The 15,388-nt window shown below is 49.3% G+C and overlaps 1 protein-coding gene across 3 annotated transcripts in view; it reads left to right on the top strand.

The window, feature by feature from the left end:
* PSD2 (pleckstrin and Sec7 domain containing 2) overlaps positions 1 to 15,388 on the top strand; it is a 50,173-nt gene that overhangs the window by 18,675 nt on the left and 16,110 nt on the right. For 2 of the 3 annotated variants that reach the window (XM_060008735.1, XM_060008738.1), the window contains exons 5-7: positions 2,955 to 3,035; positions 6,242 to 6,354; positions 7,082 to 7,144. In XM_060008735.1, the coding sequence (XP_059864718.1) occupies positions 2,955 to 3,035; positions 6,242 to 6,354; positions 7,082 to 7,144 (257 nt within the window). The remainder of the gene's footprint in view (positions 1 to 2,954; positions 3,036 to 6,241; positions 6,355 to 7,081; positions 7,145 to 15,388) is intronic. The other variant, XM_060008736.1, reaches the window with a different exon arrangement.

The raw sequence follows: 15,388 nt of genomic DNA, 5'->3' as shown, positions 1-15,388 counted from the left end.
GCCTGGTTCTGGGGGCTCCCAACAGTCCCCAAGAACTTTTCCTCCTGCCACTGACCTCATTCCGGGCCTTGCCCTAAATCTGTTTCCTTTCTGGGCTGCCTGGGCGAGGGCGCCCCCGGCTCTGAGGGAGGAGAGGTGTGGCAGGGCGGCCCCTCGGGGCTGGGGGAGTGGCATGTGGCATGTGGTTATGGGGCCGTGGTGGACGGTAGTGAGGACAGAGCAGCCGGGCAGGGGCTGGTGGGCCACCTAATGGGGCCAAGGAGGGAGGGGAACCTGGGCCTGGCTGGGACCTTGGGGGACCCAGGAGCTGGGGAAGGGGATCCTGGCCCTCATTAAGCCCCATTCACTGTGTGTCTGTTGGGACCAGCTGAAGGGGCGGGAGCCGCCAAAGCACAAGCCCCGGTCTTTGGACTTGGGGGAAGGGAACTAGCCAGGTTGAAGTCCTGAGGGGTAGGGGACAGTCAGCTGTGAAGTCAGCTGGTGTGTCCTGAGCAGGTCCGGCCAGCAGCATGTCCACCTGCCTTGTCCTTCTTGCCTGGCCATCCAAAGGACCCCCAACACCCACATAAGCCTTCAAGATGCACGGAAGCAGGCCGAGCCTCTGGAGAGAGCTGCTCTCAGGCTAAGAGAGGCAGCCCAGACTCTAGACCCCAAGTCAGAGCTGACTGGGGCTTAGGCCACAGGGAAGTCCTGAGGATCCCCCCTTCTCCCTCCCTCCTGACTCCTCCACTCTCCGTTGCCTCCAGGGCACTCCTGCCCTGGGCCTCCCCCAAAATTGCATCACCCACACCCTCACCTCTCCCACTGGGCTATAGTCCCCAAACCTAATGACATCCTCCTTCATTACGGTTGATCCCCACCCTCCCCTGTCTTTTCAACCACTCCCTCTACAAGAGTTTTCCCATCAGCATTTAATTGTGCTTAACTCTTTCCCATCTGAAACAAAAATCCTTCCTCAAATCGTACTTCCTCCCCCAGCCTCTTCACAGCCAAAATTCTATTTTCTGCTCTGGATGGCCTCTGTCCCCTCCCCTTCTGCACATTCAGTGCCTCCAGGTTGGCTTCTTCCCCTGGAGGGGCCCTTCACAAGCCCCTCTTACTAGAGTCAGTGGTGGCCTGGTGTCTTTGAATCTGATGTCTGCTACTGGGCCTCAACTTTCTCCCCTTCAACAGCCTTGACACACCGGTCACTCCTTTCTTTTTCTTTTTCTTTTTTTTTTTGTGGTGCGGGCCTCTCACTGTTGTGGCCTCTCCTGTTGCGGAGCACAGCCTCCGGACGCGCAGGCTCAGCGGCCATGGCTCACGGGCCCAGCCGCTCCGCGGCATGTGGGATCTTCCCGGACCGGGGCATGAACCCGTCGCCCCCTCATCGGCAGGCGGACTCTCAACCACTGCGCCACCAGGGAAGCCCCTTTCTTTTTCTTTAATTAAACTTTTTATTATGAAAATTTCAAGCATACACAAAGGCAGAGAAAGTAACATCTTAAACTTCCATGTACCCATTACTCAGCTTCAAAGTTATCAATATTTTTCTATTCTTGTTTGATCTGTTTCCCCCACAGCTTCTTCCCCTCACATTTGCTAGAATATTTTAAAGCATATTTCAGACTCTCTATCATATGATCCATAAATGTTTAGTATGTGTCTCTAACTGACTAGGATATTTTTTTAGACAGTCATAATTCCATTATAATTTCTGACAAAGTTAACAAAAATTCCTTAGTATCTCTAACATTTGGTCTATGCTTAATTTTCTCTGGTTGTCTCAAAAATGTTTGTTCAAATCAGGACGCAAATAAGGTACATGCATTACATTTGGCCAATATGTCTCTTAGGCCTCTTGTAGCCAACAGCGGTTGCCAGTCCCCCTCCTTTTTGTAATGCCATGTATTTGTTGAAGAAACAGAGTCATTTGTCCGGAAGAACTTTCCACGTTTTGGATTTGGTGTCCTCGTGGTGTTACTTCACATGTTACTGTAAACAGGAGGGAGAGCTCGGGGCTTGGTTGGATTCAGGTGGAAATATGCTCTGTTTTTTGGTGAGAATTCATCACTCCAGTCTTGAAACACTCTCTTCCTTGGCCTCCAGGACAGCATGCCCCTACGTCTCGGGCTGCTGTTCGTCTGTCTCCTTCTCTGGCTATCTCTTCCCTCAGCTCACCCTGACAGGGGTTCTCCTCAGATCTCTGACCTGGATCTGCTGGCCTGTCTGTGCCCCCTCCTCTCACATGGGCTCGTCCCCCTTCCTACTGAGTTGTTAGTCACCAGTTAAGGGCTGATGACTCTCACATGGGTGCTTCTAGCTCTACCTGTTGTCCTGGGCTCTGGGCATCACCCCAGGGGCCACCCTCTCTGTCATGCCCCACACCCACTCCATCCCTCTCCACATCCTGTGGATTCTGCCACCCAAACATCCCTCCTCCCCACCCCTTCCATTGTCTCTCGTGGACAGCTCCTACCCCCATGGGCCTCCACTCCACAGGCAGTGTTCCAAATACAGATCTGGCCATCTCACTCACCCCTTCCCTGCTTCAAACTCTTCCAGATCAAGTCCCAGTCCTTGCCTCGGCCCTCAGGCCCGGTTCCCTGCCTCATCTCTTGCTGCCCCCATTCCCGCTCTCCAGCCCCGGCCACATGGCCCTGCTGGTAGCTTCTTGGACAGTTTCCCCTACTGCGGACACTTTGTGTCATCTCACCTCCTACTCCCTTCACGTGGGTGGCTCTTCCTTTCCTGAAGGTATTGGATGAGACATCACCTCCTCTAGGAAGCTTTCCTGACTCCCCCACCTCCTGGCCCAAGGTTGAACTGTCAGAGCCCAACTGGCTAGCAAGGGAGACAGCAGAGGAACGGGCAGGTCTGGGTGGGTGGGTCAGGGTCCCCAGGGGCCCACTGCCACGAACCCCCACTGTTTGCTGTGCCCTGCTTCTAATGGAAAACCCCTGCTCTCCTGGCAGCAACGAGTTCAGCAGGCTGGTGGCCGGGGAGTACCTCAGCTTCTTTGACTTCTCGGGCCTGACTCTGGACCGAGCACTCAGGTCAGTGGGGCTGGGATGGGATAGTGCCCACAGGCGATACAGCCACACATCTGGATTCTCCTGCCAGCTCTACTGTAAACTTGCTGTGCAAGACCTTGGACAAGTCTCTTGACCCCTCTGGGGAGGCTGAGGGGAAGGGGTCATGAGAGCAGCAGCAATGCAGAGACTCAGTGAGTGCTGGCTCTGCGGTGGGCGCTGAAAATATGAAGGTGGGAATGCAGTCGTGACTCTTCAGGAGGGGAAAGGGCCAAAAGGCTTGCCTGTACTGAGCACTTCCTGTCTGCAAGATGTACCCTTTACACACCCTGCTGACTGCATCTTAGCAACACCCCTGTAAGGTAGGCGGTATCATCCCATTTACTTGTGGAGAAACTGTGGGCCAGTTCCCCACAGTCACTGAGGGAGGAGATAGCCAAAATGGAATTTGCCCTCAGGTCCTGTTGGTGTTTGGACCTGGGGAGTGGCCCTCAGGAGGGGCAGGTGCAGGCCCCAGGGAGCAGAGGGCGGGAATGGGAAGATGCAGCCCAGTGTCCAGCGGACCCGGCGGCAGGGCCAGCAGGGAGACCCTAGGCCAGAACCCTCCTGGGGAGGGGCGGCGGTCTCTGAGCTGAGGTGTGGGTGGTCCCATGTATGTTAGATCTGTTCACCTCCTACGTGCCTCTCACACTTTTAAAAACTTTATTTTCCCTTCTTTTTTCTCTGTTTCAGTTGGGATATTTTCTGTTGACCTGCTTCCAGTTCACTTACCCTTTCTCTGTGTCTCATATGGGGTTAACCCCATTTACTGAGTTTTCACTTTCTATTGTTTTATTTTTCAGTTCTGGAAATTTCATTTTATTAAACATTTTTTTTGGGTAGGTTTTAATTCTCTGGGGGGAATTCTTCATCTTTTGATTTATTTTCTACTTACTTTCCCCATCTTTCCCTCTCTTTTTTGAACATATTAGTCGCAGTTATTTGAAAGTCCTTGTCTGCTTTTACCCCGATATCTGCATCATCTGTATCTGTTTCTATTGTTTCTCTCTTGGCTTTCCATCTTATATCCTATTTCTCTGTGTGCTTAGTAATTTTTTTATTGGATGCTGTACGTTTTGTATAGAATTACAGTGGCTCTAGATCATTATGTGTTCCTCCAGAGAGGGTTTACCTTGTCCCTTGCTAGACAGTTAGAGGAGGGCAGGGAGGCGCAGTCCTAATCCATCCAGGGCTGAGCTGAGGAGAGGCAGCCCTGAAGTTTGGTAAGGCTCAGGGTTCACCCCGATCACAGGGTGAAGGCCGCAGGGCTTTCCACTGAGAGCATGGTGTGTTCACTGGGGCCTCTCCTTTTGGTTGGTTCTAAATCCTAATTTTGTCTCCTCGTTGCGGCGAGACTGTCAAAAAACCAAATCCCTCTACTTCTCAGAGAGGCCTTCCTACCCATTGCATCTTTAGGTTTTGGTAGATGTCTCACAGGGAGAACTGGCCACATGTTTACAGCCCCTCGAGTCTCCCGGTTTGTCTCTCCAGCTCCGTGAAGCCACTAATTGTTCTGCCTCTTGCCTGTGCCCGTGATTGGCAGTGTCCCCGGGGAGAAAGCAGCTGCAGATCAGCCCACCTCTCCCCAGTTCTCTCCTCTCCAGAATCTTGGTCCTATTGGTGTTTGTTGCGTCAGCAGTTTTCTGATAGCTTAAGAGAGATGTATTTTGTCTGGCTTTTCTCATTGTTCTCAGTGGAAGTGTTGGTCGACTGCAAGCTACTCTATCCTGAGCTGAGTCTGAATTTTCACACTGGATGATCGGGTGGGGAAGGTGTTTGGTGGGTCGGGCTCGCAATCAGAGGCATGAGTGCTGGGTGGGAGGACCTTGTATATCCAGCCCAATAGATTGAGGCTTGACTCTGCAGGCCCTGGGGAGCCCCAGAAGGTGCTGGGTGTGAAGCCGTATTCTGGGAGGCAGTGCTGGCAGCAGTGTGCTGGTGGCCTTTGATCCAGAGGCTTCTGAAGAGGGTCAGGTGGGAGAGGACGAGGCCTGAAGTTGGGCTGTGGGGCAGAGGAATGATTGGTGTGAGAAGCACAGAGGATACAGCAGACAGGCCCGTGGTTCCAAGATGCAGGGGAGAGGGCGGGCAGTAATGAGGCTGATCCCGGGGGCAGCCTGAGTTTAACCGGAGCTTGGTGAAGATCCCTGAGGAAGGGGTGTTTGGGCTGGGGAGCCGGAGCTGGGATGGATGACTCCCAGGTAGGATAGGCTACGGTTGGGATGGGGGATGGGTTTTAGAAAGTCCTAGTGGAGTATGAGAAGAGGGAGGGGCCAGATGCAGGGAAGAGAACGGGGAACAGGAGAGGCAGGGAAAGGAAGAAGCCTAGATGGCGGATGGAGTGTTTTTATACAGCGGTTGATTGATCGGGATTGAATTAGAGAGTGGTCTGCAGTTTTGGATGCCTTGGGAAGCCTCCAAGGGTAAAGATTGGCCAGAATGGGGCTCACAGGTCCCAGGGTGCCTTAGAAGTAGCTTGAGAGAGGATAAAGCAAAGTGGGCATTACAGAAGCCAAGTGAACTGTGGCAAAATCAGGGACAAACTAGTCTCATGAACCCAGGGTGGATAGAGGCCCACAATGTCTCAGCTTGCTGTTTCCCTTCCCAAGAAGGGGTGTGCCTATGCCCCAGGTGAGGGACCCCAGCCCCATCTCCCAGCCCCTCTGGTTTTAGCATACTCTGCCAGGGACTCCTGAGAGCTGGTGACCTTTGAATTTGGCCTTGAGAGGGACTCAGAGCTGCCCAGCAGAGGAGGCTCAGACTTGGGGTGGGGGGAGTGAGGGAGGCCAAGGTTGGGCCTGCGGCTCAGCTGGTAGCGCCTCAAGTGAGGAGTGGGAATGGCTGAGGGAGAGCGGTCTGAGGAGCGGCGTGGATGGCCCAACCATGGAGGAGGGAGCCAGGAGTGGAGCGGATGCTGGCACTGAGGTGTTCGTCTGCCTTTGCTCTTCACAATCTGTCCCCTGCATCCTTCCAGAAGGGCCCTGGAGGGTGATGAGGGCTGAAACTCCACACTCCAGAGGCCATTACGGGGGTCAGGGTGCCTCCCTGGGCCCAGATGCTGGGGCTCTGGGGCCTCAGCCTCCTTGGGCAGGTTTGGGTGGTGTGTGTGTGTGGGCGTCCTACCCTGAGTGAGGATTCAGACTGACTCAGGGGCTCTTGGAGGCCCTCAGCATCCTTGTATTACCCTCCAGAACCTTCCTGAAGGCCTTTCCGCTGATGGGGGAGACACAGGAGCGTGAGCGGGTCCTTACGCACTTCTCCCGCCGGTACTGCCAGTGCAACCCTGACGACAGCACTTCGGAAGGTACGCCTCGCCCCACTCCCCTGCCCCCCACCCGGGCCCTGGCTTCTTCCTACCTCTGGTCCACCTGCTACTTCTGTCCCGCTCAAGAAGCATCAGTGAATGAACAATGGCAGGTGGCATGGGGACTGTCTGCTGGAAAAGGAACCTCCCAACTGCCCCGCCCGTTGTCACTCCCTGTGCCTGAAAGTCCTCCATCCTGGAGTCAGTCCTGTGGGTCCTCATTCTCAGTGGTGCCCTGTCGCAATGCTGGTTGTTGGTGTGGTGGGAGTCCTGGTGTGGAAGTCTGGGTTGGGGTCCTCTTAAGTGCAGGACTTGTCCTGTGGATGGACCTGAGTCCCAGGAACTGGGGGACTAGGCTGGTTATTAGAGGAGACACGGGCCATGGAAGGGATATAGCCCGGGACCCAGAGCCATTCCTGGGTCTGAGATTCAAGGTGAGTTTGGCCACAGCAGGCAGGAATCTGGGCTAGAACAGGCCCAGGGTGGTCTGGTCACCTCTGAGGGAGGGGTTGGTCCTGACCTGGGGCGAGTGAGTGACTCTGATGCTGTAATGGGGGTGGGACACAGAGCATCACGCAGGCCCTGGGCCCTGATGTATGGTTGGCAGGTGGCTGGCCTCTTCTTGTCTCCAAGGCCTCCAGGCTGGCTCTGACAGGAGGCAGGTGGGAGCCTGGGGTTGGGAAAGAGCTGGGTGCTCATGCTGAGGGTGCCACCGTCTCTGATTTAGATGGGATCCACACGCTCACCTGTGCCCTGATGCTTCTCAACACGGACCTGCACGGACATGTGAGTTGGGGAGGCAGGGAGTGGGCATGTCCTCTCACTGATTCATCCCGAGTTGTCCAAGGGCCGGTCCTTTCTCCAGCCCCCTTCCCGAGACCTCCTGCTCGCTGGCCAGTGTTTCTTTAGCAGACCTGGGAGTTGGGCAGCTTGGCTTCTAGACTTGGCTCTGCCCTAGTTTTATCCACTTGAGATCTGCCTGGGTCCCTGCCCCGAAGCAGGGCAGTAAGAACAGCTGAGGCACATGGGAATTTAGGATGTGCTAAATAAGACATGTGCCCCAGCCGTGTCCATGCCAGACATTGCTAAAAGATCACATGTTCTTCCTGCCCCTTATGCTGTAAGCCTGAGTGCAGCCCTGTTGAAGTACCATGCCCCAGGCAGCCCCTTCCGGTCAACTGGTAGATCGCCCTCAAGAGGCATTCTCGTCACGCACCCCTCACCTCCCCGCCCTGACTAGGCAAACAGAGAAGTGATAAGTGGGTGCCCCGGGCTGTGAGCCTGTGTCTGGTCTGGGATCTGGACATCTCAGTGCTGCTCGTGGCTCAATAATTCCTTCTTCTTTCCTCTCTCTGCTCCGGGGACCCCCCTTTGGGCTCTCTTGCCTTCTCTCAGGTGGTAAGTGTAGCTGGTGGTCTGCATGCCCTGTGAGCCTAGACCCCATCTCCATGTTCCCCTTCTGTGTCCCACATCACCTCATCTGGCCCACTGATCCCTGCCCCGTCATTGCTCACCCCATGGTGGTCAGAACCCCTCTGTTGGGTTGGGGATATTTCAGTGACTCATGGGGACAACAGGCTAGCACATCTGGTTCCAAAGTTAACCAGGAAAGTCCAGGACATGTAGGGTGGAAGAAAGACGTGGGATAGGTCCAACTTCAGATCCTACTCTTGCCTCCAGGTGGTACCTCTGTGACCCTGGGCAAGACACTAGCCTTCTCTGCGTCTCAGGTTCTACATCTGTGAGGTGGAAATAATGATTTTACCCATAGCATCCTGGGGAGGCCTGAGAGAGGGAGGTATCACCAAGTGTCAGGGTCTGGTACTTAGTAAGGATTTATTATTTAATATTATTATGAATAATATTATGATATTATATTATACATTATAACAATATATTATAATAATATGTATTATTTTATACAATGTATTATAGCAATATATTACAATAATATTATAATATTATTGCACAGTAATAACAATAATCACATGTATTATTAATATTAAAATTTAAATAATGGAGAGCCCAAAGCCCCAGCCTGTAGATCCCTGGAAGATCAAGAAGGTGAAGTGCCCCACCTGATGGCAGCCTGAGCAAGCGTGGGCACACTGGGGTGCCTGGCCTGGGGAGGGTGAGAGCCTCGTGGACCTTGCCACGAAGAGTAGTTGTGTGACAACTTTGGTTATGTCCGCCTGGGCTGTCAGCCTGGGTGTGGAACAGGAGAGAAGACGTGTGTATTCCATGGGAATATCACCAGAGCAAATGCCCATTAACGGGTTGACGTTCCTCCAAGACTGCTTACTGTTTGTTTACGGAGAGCAGGTGTTGCTGGCTTACCTTAAAAGGAGCTTTAAGCACACCCCTCGTCTCCCCATCCCCACCCTTGGCGGGGCCAAGGGCCATCTCAGGACCCAGTCACTCCTGTGCCAGCCCTGGATGCCTCTCCCCCTGGTTGAGAGCTGCTAACAAGGGCAGCAGTCAGTGAACCCCGGGTCGAGAATACTCTCGAGCTTGGTGGGACTTAGCTGCCCATGGCACCACCTTAATGCCCACAGCTGAAGAGAAACATCACCACCTTCGTAGATCAAAAGCGGGTGGGGCAGGATTGTTCATGTTTGCAGCCAACAGACATTGAGGATCCCGTCTCTCTCTTGAGGCGGCATTGCAAAACATCAAAAGCAAGCGTTCTGGCTTGGAGTCCTCTGTATTTCTCCACACAATAGCTTGTGACCTGGAGTGAGTTATTTACTTCCCTAAACCTCAGTTTCCCCATCAGAAAGTCCCTGTAAGACTTAAGGAGACAGCACTTAGAAAGTGCTTAGCCCAGGGTCGGGTTGTTGCAGTTACTGTGAGCTTTCCAAAGGACCCCAACGGAAGTGGCATCACCTGCTTTGTTCTTTTCCCCCTCCCTTCCTGCTCTCATTCTTCTGCTCTTTGACAGAGACTGAGTGTCTGGTGGAAGGTGGGGATCTCAGGAATGTGGGGCTTGCTAGGGCCCCCAGAAATAGCTCTGGTCAGAGCAGGAGGCAGTACAGGGGCTGGCAGATGGAGTAGGTGCACCCTCTTCAGATGGACACAGCCTGGTGGAGGGATCTGGAGGACTTTCTGTAGGAGGGGCGTTTGGACTCTAGGGGCTCAGCACCTTCTGTGTTCCATAAAAAGAAGGAAAGAGAACGCCTGCCTCAGGATGCCTACCTTCTAGTTAGAGGAGATAGAAAATAAAGAAGTAAACAAGTGATTAAAGCAGTGATAGGTCTGTGAAGGGAATAAACAGGAGGGTGTGTTGGGGCTGGACTGGGGGTCAGGGAAGGTGTCTCAGAGGAGGCACGGTTGGGGCAGAGACCTGGAGGATGAGCAGCAGCCAGCCATGGAAAGACCAGGGACAAAGCCTTCCAGGCAGAAGGACCAGTGGGGCTGGTTTCCACCTTTTGGCTATTGTGAACAGTGCTATGAACATACATGTACAGGTTTTTAAAAATTAAAAAATTAAATTTTTTATTTTAATTTTTTAATTGAATGAAAAATTCTTTAAGTTCTATAGTACTTTACAATTTTCAAAAGTTTCACACACATGATTTCATATAATCTCATAATAACCCTTTTTCTTCCTACCCTATATTGCCCCTCGCCCTTCCTGGTAATCACTGGTTTGTTCTCTATATCTGTGAGTCTGCTTCTTTTTTGTTTTATTCACTGATTTGTTGTATTGTTTAGATTCCACATATAAGTGATATTATATAGCATTTGTCTTTCTCTGTCTGACTGATTTTACTTAGCATAAGTTTTTGTTTGAGCACCTGTTTTTAATTCTTTTGAGTGTGTACCCAAGTAGTGGATTGCTGGGTCTGATGGTAATTCTATGTTTAACTTTTGGTGGACAGTAAAACTGTCCATAGTGGCTGTTGTTGGAGTCCAGGTGGGAGATGATGGTGGCTGGGGCAGACAGGGCAGTGAACATGGAGAGAAGGGACAGATGACGGAGACCAGTTGAGGGTGAGCCTGACAGGACGTGCTGATGGGGCTGATCAGGGAAAGAGAGGAGTAAGGATGGCTTCAGCATCTGGCTGGATGGGGGTGCTGTTTCCTGAGATGTAGAAGGAACTTCCGTGGGTGGGTGGAGGGCGTGGTGAGTGGGAGAGCTGGGGCTCAAGTCCCATTTGTGACATATTGTGTCTGAGATGCCTACTGGACATGAACATGGGGATGCCAAGGAACTGGTGGGATAAACAAATCTGGGATGCAAGAGAGAGATGGGGTGAGGAGGTCATTGTCATCCTGGTGGAATGAAAGCCACGGGACTGGCTGAGTGCCTCAGGGAGAGAGGCAGGCCGGTGACCTCGTCCCAGGGCATGGCCTTATTTAAAGGTCAAGCAGAGCAGCAGGAGAGGCTTTGAAAGCAGCCATGGAGATGAGAGGAAAACCAGGAATGTGCAGTGTCTCAGAGGCCAAGAGAAGAGAGTGTCTCAAGGAGAAAGGAGTGGCCAACTGCATAAAAGGCTGCCATGAGGTCAAGAAAGATGTCAACAGAAAAATGACCATTGAGGTTGGAATGCCCATCGGTGGGTCATTATCACTGGATGGTCAAGGTCATCGGAGACCTTCACTACAGCACTTTAGGTGGAGTGGAGAGGACAAATGCCAGGCTGGAGTGGGTGGAGATGAGGATAGGAGGGGAGGAAGTGGAGGATGTGGAGAATTCTTTTGTGATACCTGGCTTTGAGTGGGCTCCTGAAATGAGCCACTGGCTGGAGGGGTCTAGGAGGAACTCTTTCAAATCTGACTAGGGCATGTGTGTATGTCAGTAGCATCCACTAAGCAGGCAAGGAGAAACTGATGATGCAAGAGAGAGAAGGGAAAATCGAAGCTTTCCTTGAGATGAGCAACAGAGCATAGGTGGAGAGTGGCCTTAGCTGGGAGTAGGGAAAGCTCATTCCCCATGACAGAATGAGCTGGAAGGGGAGGATGTCAGAGGAGGGTGATTTTTTTTTTTTTTTTGTGGTACGCGGGCCTTTCACTGTTGTGGCCTGTCCCGTTGCGGAGCACAGGCTCTGGACGCGCAGGCTCAGCGACCATGGCTCACGGGCCTAGCCGCTCCGCGGCATGTGGGATCTTCCCAGACTGGGGCACGAACCCGTGTTCCCTGCATCGGCAGGTGGACTCTCAACCACCGCGCCACCAGGGAAGCCCAGAGGAGGGTGATTTTAACCTCCAGACAAGAGAAGGTGGGAGCTTGGGTTAGAATTGGAGATGGAGACAAGGAGAGGTATTAAAAATGTGTTTTGGATGTGCAGTCACTAGCACTGGTTAATGGAGTGAACGCTGGGGTGAGGGAGGGAGAAGCATCTAGGCTGAGGCCAGTAGAGGGGGGAGGAGATGGATGGGAGAAGCTGTGCCATGAGCTTTCAAGCTGAAACAAAGATAAGTTGTTTTTCAAGAAAAGCTTAATTTCTCTCAAACTTGGGTTGCCTGAAGGTTAGCAGTGGGAGTGCTGGGGAGGTGGGTTGGTGCTGGATGGTGGAGGACTGGACAAATGCAGGGGTTGGGATACTATTCTGAAGACTGGGGGCGGGGGGTCCTGCCCATTCTCAGATGGCATCTGAGAGCCATCTGAGCATCATAGAAAAACTTTAAAGGAGCACTGAGTACAACTCAGGTTTAGTCTAGATTTGCAAATAGTGATGAGGGTTTCCCTGCCCATGGGACTTTCAGTTGGCCCCTCTCCTTGCCCTGAAGGATGACATCTACTTTCTTTCTTCTTGGCCTGTCTGATTCTGCTCTTGGGGGGAGACTTAAAGACAGGCTGGGATTGTTCTGACCCCTGGGCTGTGCAGGCAGGTCATGCCAGACCAGTGGAAAAGACCTTGGAATGGGGCTGTGGCCAGGCCAACCATAACTCTTTTCTGATTGGAGACAGAGGCTGTGGGAACAGTTTTGAGGGTCAAGGCAGCAGGGAGGCCCTTTTGATCCAAATGGTAGTGGGAGGAAGGGAGGAACTGGGAACTTGGAGGCCCCAAATTATCCATGTCAGTTCGCCTTTGGAGTTTCTGGACACACGTCTTTTCCTTCTCTCTTTCCCTTTTTCTCTCCCTCCCTCCCTCCCTTCCTTCCTTCCTCTTTCTTTCTTTCTTTCTTTCTTTCTTTCTTTCTTTCTTTCTTTCTTTCTTTCTTTCTTTCTTTCTTCCTTCCTTCCTTCCTTCCTTCCTTCCTTCCTTCCTTCCTTCCTTTCTTTCTTTCTTTCTTTTCCCTTCCTTCCTTCCTTTCTCTTTCTCCCTTTCTTCCTTCCCTTCCCTTCCTTTCCCTTCTCTCTTTCTTTTTCTTTTCTGGTACATGTCTTTTTGCCTGGTTATTGTTGTTATTTTATTTTAAATCAGGTAATTTACCCAATACGATTTCACTTTTTTGCAGTTGATTATCTTACTTTCCCATCCAGAGAGAGATTGATTTTAGTAGATGAAAGTGTATTCTGCAGTTGTTGGTTGTAATGTTCTATGTGTTGATAAGGTCAAGTCTCTTAACTGTGTTGTAAAAATCTTGTATATCCTTAATGCTTTTTTTATTATGGTAAAATATACAAGACATAAATTTACCATTTTATCCAGCTTGAGGTGTACAATTCAGTGGAATTAAGTACATTCACACGGTGTGCAACCATCACCACTCTCTTGTTCCAGAACTTTTTCATCACCCCAAGAGGAAACCCCATACCCATTCGCAGTCACTCCCCATTCTCTTCTTCCTCCAGCCCCTGGCAACCACTAATTTGTTTTCTGTCTCTATGGATTTGCTATTCTGGATATTTAATGTGGATGGAATCATATAGTATGTAGCCTTTTGTATCTGGCTTCTTTCACTCAGTGTAATGTTTCCAAGGTTCATCTATGTCATAGCATGTGTCATAATTTCATTTGTTTTTATGGCCGAATAATATTCCATTGAATGGATATACCACATTTTGTGTATCCATTTGTCTTATAGTGAATGTTTGGATTGTTTTCACCATTTCGATATTGTGAATAGTGTTACTCTGAACATTTGTGTACAAGTTTTTGTTTGAACACCTGTTTTCAATTCCTAGGAGTAGACCAGCTGCATCTTATGGTAATTCTATGTTTAACTTTTTGAGAAACTGTGAAACTATTTTCCATAGTGGCTAAACCATTTAAAATTCCCGCTAGTAATGTATAAGGGTTTCAATGTATTCACCTCCTTGCCAACACTTCTTTTCTTTTCTTTCTTTCTTTTCTTTTTTAATGATAGCTGTTCTAGTGGGTATGAAGGGGTATCTCATTTTGGTTTTAATCTGCATCTCCCTAGTGACTAATGATATTGAGCATATTTTCATGTGCTTGTGGCCATTTGTATATCTTCTCTGGTGAAATGTCTATTCAGGTATTGATACTTTGCCCATTTGGGGGGATTTTATAATTTTTATTTAAAGTTGAAAAAAAATTAAAAATTGTGGTAAAATATGCATTACGTAAAATTTACCATCCTCACCATTTTTATATGTATAGGTCAGTAGTATTAAGTCTATTCACATTGTTGTGCAACCAGTCTTCAGAACTTTTTCATATTCTCAAACTGAAACTCTGTATCCATTGAACAACTCCCCATTCCCTGCCCCCCAGCCCTTGGCAACCACCATTCTACTTTTTGTCTTTGTGAATTTTACTACTCTACATACCTCATATAAGTGGAATCACACAGAATTTGTTTCTGTGGCTGGCTTATGTCACTTAGCATAATATCCTCAAGGTTCATCCATGTTGTAGCATGCATCAGAATTTCCTTCCTTTTTAAGGCTGAATACTATTACACTGTATGTATATACCACATGTTGTGTATCCTTTCATCTGCTCATGGACATTTGGGCTGCTTGCATCATTTGGCTACTGTGAATAGTGCTGCTATGAACATGGGTGTGCAAATATTTCTTTGAGACTCTGCTTTTAATTCTTTTCGGCATATACCCAGAAGTAGTATTGCTGGATCATATGGTGATGTTATTTTTCACTTTTTGAGAAACAACCATGCTGTTTTCCATAATGATTGCACCATTTTACATTCACACCAGCAGTGCACAAAGTTTCCAGTTTCTCTACCTCCTTACCAACATTTGTTATTTTCTGCTTTTTGATAATAGCCAAGTTATATCTTATTATAGTTTTAATCTGCATTTACCTAATGATTAGTAATCTTGAGCATCTTTTCATATGCTTGTTGATCATTTGTATATCTTCTTTGGAGAAATGTCTATTTAAATCTTTTGCTTTTCTTTAATTGGATTGCTTGTGTTTTTGTTGTTGAGTTGTAAGAGTTCTTTATTTATTCTAAATACTATACTCTTATCAGATATATGGTTAGAAAAAATTTTCCCTTTTTTAGATTGTCTTTTCATTCTCTCAGTAGTGTCTTTTGGGGCACAAAAGTTTTAAATTTTGATGCAATCCAGTTTATCTATTTTTTCTTTTGTTGCTTGTGCTTTTGGTGTCATATCTAAGAAAGCATTGCTAAATACAAAGTCATGAAGATTTAGCCCTATGTTTTCTTCTAAGAGTTTTATAGTGTTGGCTCTTATGTTAGATCTTTGATACATTTTGAGTTACTTTTTGTATATGGTGTGAGATAAGGGTCCAACTTCATTCTTTTGCTGTGGATATTCAAATTTCCCAGCACATTTGTCCCAGCACCATTTGTTGAAGAGACTATTCTTTCCCCATTGGATGGTCTTGGTACACTTGTCAAAAATCAGTTGATCATAGCATTACAATTTATAAATGTATCGAAGTAACACAGTGTAGGGACTTCCCTGGTGGTCCAGTGATTAAGACTCCATGCTCCCAATGCTGGGGGCATGGGTTTGATCCTTGGTCGGGGAACTAAGATCCGACGTGCTGCATGGTGTGGCCCCACTGCAAAAAACACCAACAACAGAAAAACAAAGTAACACAGTGTACACCTTAAACTTACACAATGTTACATGTCAGATTTACTCAATTAAAAAATCCAATTGACCATAGATGTATGGGTTTTA

This window comes from Delphinus delphis, chromosome 3 (assembly GCF_949987515.2).
Source record: "Delphinus delphis chromosome 3, mDelDel1.2, whole genome shotgun sequence".
In the NCBI taxonomy this organism is placed as follows: domain Eukaryota; kingdom Metazoa; phylum Chordata; class Mammalia; order Artiodactyla; family Delphinidae; genus Delphinus; species Delphinus delphis.
This window is presented reverse-complemented; position numbering and strand designations above follow the sequence as displayed.